General features: G+C 42.1%; 1 protein-coding gene across 1 annotated transcript; it reads left to right on the top strand.

The window, feature by feature from the left end:
* Positions 1-1,066: 1,066 nt before the first annotated feature.
* LOC130681770 (melanoma-associated antigen B16-like) lies at positions 1,067-2,104 on the top strand. The gene has a single exon (XM_057495341.1). The coding sequence runs from the start codon at positions 1,067-1,069 to the stop codon at positions 2,102-2,104; it is 1,038 nt and encodes a 345-aa protein (XP_057351324.1).
* The last annotated feature ends 8,600 nt before the right edge of the window (positions 2,105-10,704 follow it).

Below are 10,704 nucleotides of genomic sequence, written 5' to 3'. Positions count from 1 at the left end.
AGGGATCCACGCCAGAGCACAGGGCCCTCAGGGAGCTGCAGTACCTTGATCAGTGCAGGGAACTCTGGACACAGGCCACAGGACAAGACCACTCTCTTCCTTGTTGGGGTTTCAGACAGGTGCCTCTGTCACCTGAGGTCAAGGAAGGAAGGAGTCCAGAGCTTGTCAGTAGTCAGGGTAAAGACCCTGAGTGAGGTCCCAAGGGTCCACCCACCCCACCAGAGAGTGAGCTGCACAGTGTCTCCCTCCTACTCGTAGACCAGGGAAGCCCCAGTGGAGTGGGGATCCCAGGGAATCCAGCCTTGACCTGTTGTCCATGCTGAGAGGCTCTGGGCAAGGCTGTCAGGTGGATGGGACCCATCCAGATCTCAGGAGGCAGAGGCATTATCTGTGCCTGGGCCATGTTAGGTCTGCCAGAGAAGAGACCCCAGGACTTGCCTGGACTTCAAGTAAGGCAGCTTGAGTGAGAACTGGGTTGGGGCAGGGGAGGGGGTGACCACGGACACCAGTGCAGATGGTGGGCGGGGCATCTAGCTCCTGCTGTCAGTCCTGGGAAAGCCCCGGTAGTGTTTCTGGGGGAGGTACCTCCACACTTCCTCCTCAGTTGACTTCAGGAGATGTGACATTGGTCTTAGGGGGACAGCCTCCTGTTGGTGTGGGGAGAGTGGACCAGGCCCTAAGAATTGCCCAGGAAATGAACCTGAGTGAGGCCTGATGGGACCTCGCTCCTCAGGACAGCGATGGCTCTCCAGAGCCCCAACCCACCTGGCTGGCTGGAGATTGTGGAGAATTCCCAGCCTGGTTTGCCTGGCTGCACACTCAGAAGCATTCAGGCCTCCCCTCCATGCTCTTGGGGGATATGGCAACCGGGAGGTGAGGAGACCTGGGAGGCCATGTGGCTCTATTGTCAGAGGTCCGTTGGGTGGCGGCTTAAGCAGAGCCACTGGCCACAGTTGCATTGGCCAGCTGAGGCCATTCACCTCTGCCTTCCCTCTCTTCAGCAGTGATTCCTCATTGCCCTCCTTCCTGTCCACAGTCCTACCTGCTGCCACCCGCAAGAGCCGTCATGTCCCTGCATCAGAAGAATCCACAACGCTCATGGCGTCAAAGCCTTCAGACCTGCAGCGAGACCCAGGGCCTGCAAGCTGCACAGACGTCCGAGGCACTGGTGAAGACTCGTGTGTCTTCGCCTCCTCTAATGCCTGGCAGTTCGAAGGGGGCTTCTGCTGCTGGTGTTCCCAGCACTCGTGAGGGTGCTCAGGGTTTCCTGTCATCTCCTGTTGCCATCACGGCCACCTCATCAAGCAGATCGGGTGTCCGTTCCAGTGGCCACAAAGAGGAGGAGAGCACTGCACAGGCTGCCCCACAGCCTGCAGAATTGCCCTTAGATCCTATAGATAGGTTAGTGACTATTTTGGTGGGTTACATGCTGCAAAAGTATCGCATGAAAGAGACTGTAACAATGGCAGGTATTTTCAATGTTGTCTCTCCAGTACACAGTATACACTTCTGTGTGGTCTTCATGAAAGCCTGCCAGCGCCTGCAGGTGGTCTTTGGCCTGGATATGAAGGCAATGGATTCCCCCAACTACCGCTTTGAGCTCGTCATTAGCCTGGGCCTCACATATGATGGGATGCTGTCTGGCCAAGAGCGCGTGCCCAAGACTGGCGTCCTGATCGTCGTTCTGGGTGTGATCCTAATGAAGGGCAATCGTGCTACCGAAAGGGAAGTCTGGCGAATTCTGAATGCGATGGGCATGCATGCCGGGAGAGTGAACCCCTTTTTCGGGGAGCCCCGGAAGCTTATCACCAACGATCTCGTGAAGGAAAAATACCTGGAGTACCGGCAGGTGGCCAACAGTGTTCCTGCCCAATTTGAGTTCCTGTGGGGCCCGAGAGCCTATGCTGAAACCACCAAGATGAAAGTCCTGCGGTCCCTGGCCAGGGTTAATGGGGTTGAGCCAAGTGCTTTCCAATCTCAGTATGAGGATGCTCTGCAAGATGAGGAAAAGAGGGCCCGAGCCACCACGTCAGCCTCGGCTGCCTCCCCTTCCAGGGCCCCTGCTGGTTCTAGTGGCAAGTCTAGTCATTCCTCTTGTCCCTAGTGACCCCCGAGGCCGATTCCTCACTTTGTTTTTCAAAGGCCATTTAGAGTTCAAAGAATTGAGGTCTGAGGTAGGGCTGAAAGGAGCACAGGATGTATGTGTATGTGTAACTTGGAAATGTGTTCTTTTGTTTGTCACGTGTTTATTATTCAAATGTTGTTTCTTTTAGTACAGATTCAATTAGCTTCAAAATCTCCAACTTTAGGTGCGGTATCAGTCTCACATGGAAGGCTATCATGAGGTTAAGTGGTAAAACCTCTGCTGTTTTGCAAAACTAATTGCAACCATCTTATATTGTCACCTGGAATCAGATCGCACAAAAGTTCTCTAAGCATTTATTGGAAAAATGGATGAAATCAGCTTTAAGATAGTTTGGTTTATGAAGTTGAAGCAAATGCATTTTTGTCCAGTTCCAGCTTTTTTGTCTGTAAGGGTTCAGAATGTCAGCTCAGAATATGCTGTTTGGCATATTTATTTTGAATTAAAGATACTTGAGCAGTAGCCGATGCAGGAGGGACACTCTGACCCTTCTTAATCTCCCTGAAAGCAGGAGATAAATCTCTCATGGGAATGGTGTCCTACCTGTACCAGGAGGGTACAGGGCATTCTTATCAATAGAGACAGAGAAGTTAGGGCCAAGATGGCTGTATATACCTTATTATTTACTACTTGCTACCCTTAACCCACACCACTCTGCCATGTCAATTCTTCGTAGATTCATTTTTAGTTTGTCTAAAAGTTATAATAAAAGCTTCCTGCTTTGGTCACTTCTTTGAGTCTCATATTTTTGTGGGGCTCCCATATGTACAGTTGTATGTAATTAAATTTGTGTTTTCTTCTGTTAATCTGTCCTTTCACTAGGGGGTGGGGAGTGGGTTGTCTTCCTCAATAACCTAGAAGGGTAGGGGGGAAATTACATTTCATCCTCTATGTGTGCATTACAACACCCTTCCCCTGGATATTCTCCAGTGTGCCTTCTTGTCCAAACTGGACTGTGAACCTGCTGACCAGCACTGCATTGCATCCTCTTCTGAGGCCTTCTTTCTGCACCCCCAAGAACTGCCGAGCATCACCTGCCCTTTCCCTGACTTAGTGTGTTCCAAGTACCTGGCAGCCCCATCCTCACCGTGGAACCTCTCTGATAGCAGTGTCCTGTTCCACGCGAAAGGTCATTTTGGTAGTAAAATTTAGACCTGGTCTTCACCACTAAGCATTGTATTACATTCTCAAGGCGATTTCCAAATGATCTGGTGAGTATAGTCTGATTTAGTAAAGAATCTGCTAGTTTGGGAGCACTATTCCTAAAAGATGGGCTTATTTTATGATATTTGGCATTGAATTTTAATGGGATTTCTTATTTGAGAATAAAGAAAACCTCTAATTTCTTTAATGAGAGGTGATTTTAAGTTAAATCTGGATGTAGGACAAGCAGAGGCTGAGGGGGTGAGGGAGCTGTATCCTCCTGAAAGCAGGAGATAAATCTCTCATGTGAATGGTGTCCTCCCTGTACCAGGGGGCTGAGGGACCTACTGGGCACATAAACCTCTGGGTGAGCTTACCTTGGTGGTTAAAAATCAAAGCCTCTCCTGTAAGTAATTGATGAGGAAAGACCGTTGGAAAACTAAGTAAGCAAACATAACTACTAGAACTACTTCTGCTAAGCTGATAATTGAGACTGGAGTTACTGGGAAAAAGTTAACTGAAAAGAAACCCAGCATACAATGTCCCAGTTCTTGTAGACTCTGGAGTTCCAAGGGAATGTGGTTCTTCGGTATTGCCTTTGGATAATAGATTAGATAGATAGATGACAGACAGATTGGTAGATAGATAGCTGGATGGACGGATGGATGGATGGACGTATGGACAGATGCGTGGGTTGGGTGGGTGGACAGACATACAGATGAAAGAAAGAAAGAAAGAAAGAGAAAGAGAAAGAATCTTGGTTTCAATATGCATACTTGCATTTGTGCAGATGACCAGGCATTATCAGTCAGGTGGTAGATAGCAGAGAATCCTAAGTTAAACTTTTGTCAATGCAGCAAAAGTAAAAGAAAAATTCTCAGTATACTGTTATCATACTGCTTATTACAAACGACAGTGCAGATGGTGCTTCTGAGTGAAGTGTATGGCAAACACTCCCTGCAGAGATTTACAAGATCCTCTTGAAAAGTATACGTGACCCTGTATTGGAAGCACCTGTTATATAAGATCTCAGAAAGTTGGAGAATTGCAAGAAACACTTTGCCTTCTCAGAGACTCCACCAAAAAATGATAAGGGTTGTTGTACAAATTCTAGTGGTTGCTCTCTATGGGGCACTGACTATATGACAGTTCATGGACGACACCACAAGTGCTTATCCACAGCTTGTCTGCCACTCCATCTTGGGTATGTGAGAAGACTGTATTGCCCAGTTCACTTGTAGTTGGCAAGGATCATGCAAGTAGCCCTTGCTGCTGAAACATGGGTGGAAACGATCTTTATCAGTCACACACCAAGGCTTTTGAGAGACAGTATGCCACCATACTATTTTCTCTTCTAATCAGCAGCAAACAAGGACAGTGTATGTTGAAATGTGGAAGTACGAGACGGAGGCAGCCTAGACCTCTGGGTTACCTGGTAGCAAAGATTACCTGCCCAATCAATCAGATTTTATATGCACAAAAAATAAAGTTTTATTATGTTAAGCCATTCAGATTTCAGGTGTTGGCTGTTCCATCAGCTAGCACAAACCTTATCTGAATCATACACAGCTACTAATTCTGTTGCTAAGCTTATTTAAGTATTTAATGACAAAGCTAATAATGTATATATTCTTATTGCAAGAATTCTAAACTTACAAATCATAATCTCTGCCTTTAGAATATTCCTTCATAATGCAGCCATGTTCTCAGCAATAGCTACAATAAAGGATCTAGTATGTTATTTTAAAGCTAATTATAGGCTTTCTCATACAATGATGTGTTATAAAAATATATTATTTCAAAACAGAAAGAGTAGTAAATGGTATGCATATTATTCTGCCATATGTCCTCCACACTTAACATGAAAAAAGGATCTTTCCAAGACAGCACATAGAGTCCTACTTCACTTTTATAACAGTTCCTATAGCCTGTATGGTCCGGAATTAATTTAGCCCTCTTTCTGACAGACACATAATTTGTGGCTATCAATTGTAGAACTAAAATATTTTGAACATGATTTGTTAGGCTGAAGTCCATTGTTCTGATAGCAAGGTGGAAACTGGTTTAAAGTGGAGAATGTGTACAGACTGCAAATTTTTATAAATATTGCCCAAATTTCATCCCCCAAATACCAGTTCATATTCTCAGAAAGTAATGAATGTAAATGCCATAAAGACTGACACATATATTATTTCATACATCAAAAGTGCTTAATTTGAGAAGCAAAGATTTGGTCAAAAGGATCAGCTGACAGGGAATATGGCCACACAGGGCACTTACACTGGTGAGGGATGGCGATGCAATATCCAGGGTCCATGGGAGAGACCACATGTAAATCCAAGTCCAGAGTGTCCAGAGCAGGCTGGTAGTTGGAAGTTCTGAATCCAGAAGTCAGTGTAGGATGGAAAAGAGACCAGCAGGAGGAAAAAGTGAGCAATCTGGATGGAGAGTCCAGGACACCTCAGTGAATAGGCGTGGGAAATCTCCAAATCACTACTAACAGATAGAAATTGTATGGTTACCCGAGTAGGGACGTCTACTGGATAAAAGGGCCAGAAACATCCATCACCCCACAGAATTCCTCCATCTACTGTTAAAGCAAGTGTAGCTGCCTCTGCTGCATCAGCCAGTATTGTCCCTGGTGGATTCTAGGGAAACGACATGTCTTGGCTACTCTGGGGGTCCACTTTGCCAATGTATTAGGGCAGGGATGTGTCTTGATACCTGCTGGCAATGGGTATCTCATCCTCTGTGCACAGTGGGCCCTGTCCACTGAGGTGGGGACTGCACGAATGTTAGTGAGTGATGGCAGACAGTTGAGACAGGCCAGAAGCACCAATGAGCAAAGGACGGTGGCACGCAACTGCAAGGAGGAGGAGATTTGAAGTAGTGTACCCTAACACCAATTTCCTCAGCTGCTCTTCAGATGAAGATCTAGGTTTGGACACGTCTCCTAAAATAATCCACATGGTGTCCCCAACACAGACTGTAAATTTCTCTCTGAAATTTCTCATGTTTCCTGAATTTGTGGCACACTAGATGATGGGTATCATTGACAAATAAAAATTAATAAGGTCGGAAATCTAATGTACAGCCAAGTGATTATAGCTAACAATACTATACTGCAACTCAACATTTGCTAAGAGGGTAAATCTTAAATGTTTTCACCACCACAACAAAAACAACAAAAAATCAAGGAAAAGGAAATGGTAACTTTGTGAAGTAGTGGATATGTTAATTAAGTTGATTGTGGTGATTATTTTGCAATCTATATGTATATCACAACATCAACTTGTAGATCGTAAATATGTACAATTTTTATTTGTCAATTATGTCTCAGTAAACCCGGGGGAAAAGGGACATAAGGAGGAAGAACATTAATAAACAAGTGCACTGCTGAATTGCACATTATACGGATGTGGGTCAGTCTTAAATGTCAGTATTAATTCTCAATGGGAAAGTTAATTTATGAGTGACAGTCTAGGGAGGGGAATGGAGAACCTGATTTGGAATTGTCAAGGCCCGGTGATGCATGAGATTACAACAGGTGAGCCATTTAGAAACAAGAGACGAAAAATGCAAGAGAAAATATTAAACCATAGTTTTGAAGAGTGGATTATTTTAAAATGGTGATTTAGGCAAAGTTTGAGAGGGGTTCCTGATTAGTGATTTGTAGATACTACAAATAATATATAGTAGTTTTCAAGTATCTATTGGTGCCAGGTACTGTATTTATATTTCATTCTATTATATTACTGCATTCTTGAAAAACATAACAACCGCCAGACACAAGATACAGGTGATGTTAGCTCCATCTCCTGATTTATTTACTTATTTTCTAAAAGGCCTGGAAATATTCAGTGACTTACCCAAGGTTACCTTGCTAGTAAGTGCCAGATGGAGCTTGAATTCTGATCTCACTGATGAAAGGATCTTATATTTTTACCTACATGAAGGAGAAAATTCTATAATTATATAATACACAATAGACTGTCTTGAAATACTCTTAATTAGGATTACTTACCTAAAGAAAATTACTAATAGTAAAAAACATTTTTTTGTGGAGTTCCTACACGAATTATAGATAGGGTACGTAGAAACTTTTGAAAACTTTTATTCTTCCCATAGTTAAGTTCCAAAATTGAAAAACTCCAATCCTTTTCCCTTTTTAAGCATAAAAATGGAGTTTTTCTGCATTTGAGCACCGCTCAGATCTTACAACTTCTCTCTATCGCCATCTGTCACTGTCCTAGTGGGTAGCATCTTCATCTTTTGCTTGTATCAGTTAGATCAGCTTCTAATTGGTCCCCCTGAATCTACTCTTGCTCCTCCAAATATCCCTCATACTCCGTGAAATGTGTCCTTGAAGAATGCTAACTCTACTCAAAACCCTCCCGTGGTCTCCGGTCCCTCACAGGGTAAATCCTCGAGGCTCTGCACAATGGGGTTCTGGTTTTCTTCATCAATCTCTTTCTCCGCTCTCAGCTCGCTGTTGAGCCATCCACTCACCTGCAGTAGGTTTCTTTTAGAGAAAAAAAATTAAGAAGTGACAATTTAGAACTTATTGTACCGTTCAACACGATTGGGAAATTTGGGCTAATTAAAAGTTAGGGCATTGGAACTGGCTGGCAGAAGCTTGGTAATTATCCGCTAGGGTAACTGTCAATTCCCCCGTTTATCAAATTATAGACATCTCCGCTACCTTGTACCTAGTATAATTCACTATTTCTGGACCACACGATAAAATAAACATATGCATGAACATAAATGAGGAAATTAAAAAACAAAGGAGAGAAATTACATTGTACAACGAATTATGCTTTTAAACAAAGGTATTTTAAGTCTCTTGTGAACACTTACCAAACTTTCAAGGGCCACCCTAAGCACCAACTGCTGTTATGATAGTGACCTTTAAGCTCCTTGAGTCCCATAACACAATGTTTTTGTTTCGTTGTCAGTGGTCACACTCACTGGCTGCCTTGCATCAGCCCTTTTCAACGGACTTATCACTATTTGTCTGTAAGATCTATCAAAGGCGTGAGTGTGGTGGAACTAATCTGTACGCCTTTCAGAGTTTACCCATTCACAGAGAATAGTTTGTTGCACTGAAGGGAATCGCAGCACTGTTAACTCTTCCCAAGTATAATGAGGACGCCCAAATACAAGGACATATGCTGTCACTACTGAGATTGCCACACATACTTAGTAGTTGGGAAGTTGCCACACATAATAGTTGATACAGTTGATCTTTATAAATATGCCGATATGAAAGGAGGTAAATAAGAGTTCTGGTACAAAGTGACTTTAACAGGCCTACATTACAAGGAGAAAAATAAAGGTGTATAAACCCTCTTTTCTCCAGTAGGTACATGGCACTGTTTATACAAAGCCGTGTTTTGTGACTCTCAATGTCAGTCTCTCCAGATCACAAACTGGAAAACCCAGGAGCAATTGTAATGGTCCCTCCTCCGGGCCCTCCTCTTATGGCTCGTCTCTAGGTCTGGCAAACCTCATGATCTTCTCAGTATGAGCACATTGCTGTCAGTCTCCATCACAATGATCTGAGTGGGGATGTTACTCTTTTCCTCCCTCAGCATTTGAAAGAATATTCTGACTGGTCTGTGCTTTCTGTCTGCAGTACCTCTCCTTTTAATCCGTTCTATTGTTGTAGTAGTGAATATCTTTATTCCCACAATACCGCATAGCCAACTCCTAACTTTTTATGCTAACACCCAGTATCTCAACTCAACGACTCCATCTAATTTTCTAATCAAACTTCAACTATGACAACCTATTCACACAATTTGCTAAATGTGCATCATTTGTTCACATACTATATTCTGTTCATGCCATTTCCTCCTAACACAAATATTCCTGCCTCATCAAAAAGTCTTTGGTTGATAAGTTTAGATTATATCAATCTCTTTCCTTATCTGAGTTCTTCTCTTGTATTCTGCATTTCTCCCAATTAGTTTGTATATACTTCAAAGGCAGGAACCATTTTCATATTACCAGATTTCCCCCAAAGAACAAAGGGCTAAAAAAGAGCAAGCATAAAGAAACACCTCTAATAATTACTCCGTGGACTTGGTGTGAATGTCCAAATATAGTTATAACGAGGAAGCCCAAAGACAAGGACATATGCTATTACTACTGAGATTGCCACAATACTTAATATAAAACCAACAAAAATGAAACACTTTCTTTTTGTTATTAAAATAGAAAACAATAATACAACATACATATGAATGTCCTTCTGCTTTTTAAATTTATTCAAAGATCATAGGTAATGTTAATAAAGTATTCAACCTTTATTCTGTTGGCTTATAAAACCTGGACCTCTTACTAAGACTACTTTCAAATTATGTGCACTTGGGTGTGTACATAATTCTACATATTTTTTTAAATGTGGTAGATTTATATGGAGTCATATTTCAATTTCCACTCTGAAATAATATCCCATGGAAATTCCTTTTCAATTCAGACATTAAAAATATATGGACAAAGCAATAATACCAAGTAAGGTAAAAAAGAACACTCATAAAACGGGTATAGAATGTATGTTATAAAGGCACTCACTTGTATGGCCATGTTAAATACAATATCATGAAGAACTTTCATAATAATGAATTGTGCAGCACTGTTCCGGACTGTTCAGTCATGTATGGACACACACACAGACACACACACACACACACACACACTCACACATATATAATGCAAATAAAACTCACTATAAGGTTTTAAACTAACTCTTTATTACTTTCATCCTGAATGCTCACATGATGTGTTCTGGATCAGACACAGATTTATCATTCACCTAAAATAGAAATTCACTTAAAATACAAATACAAATGCAAATAATGGCCATGTTGTTTGTCACACCCTGATTCCTACTCCTGGGGTATGTGGTGAAAGTCAGGTCAATTGTCCTATATTTACAAACTTTGAAGTCATTGTAATCGGTGAAGAATGGAGAAAAATGGATTTTTTTTCTGTTTATGTACAGGAGCAAGAGGCAACTAGCTACCTTCTCTCTCCCTCTTGAAATGAGGGAGAAAAATCTTTGTTCTATGGACATAAGATGGAAAAACACTCGAGTTCTCACTCTAACTTTCTGGAGTATAAATACATCTTTCCAAGGCCCAGAAAAGTCCTTCTGTCCTAGGTCTCTGTAATCTAGAGTTGTCTCCAAGGTCTCATTTTCTGTTGAAATACAAAGATATACCTCTGGATTTAGCTAAATCTTTCTGGAGTTCCCATGTCTTGCTTTTATGTTAGGATCCCAAATGTAAGCAACATTTTTCTCATGAATCTCTAATTCTATAGAAACACAAACTTATTTTCTCTACACCTTATACTTGTAGTATATAATATTAAAAGCTATCAGTATTTATGGGATACACAGACATATAAAA

This window comes from Manis pentadactyla, chromosome X, assembly GCF_030020395.1.
Source record: "Manis pentadactyla isolate mManPen7 chromosome X, mManPen7.hap1, whole genome shotgun sequence".
Lineage (NCBI taxonomy): Eukaryota > Metazoa > Chordata > Mammalia > Pholidota > Manidae > Manis > Manis pentadactyla.
This window is presented reverse-complemented; position numbering and strand designations above follow the sequence as displayed.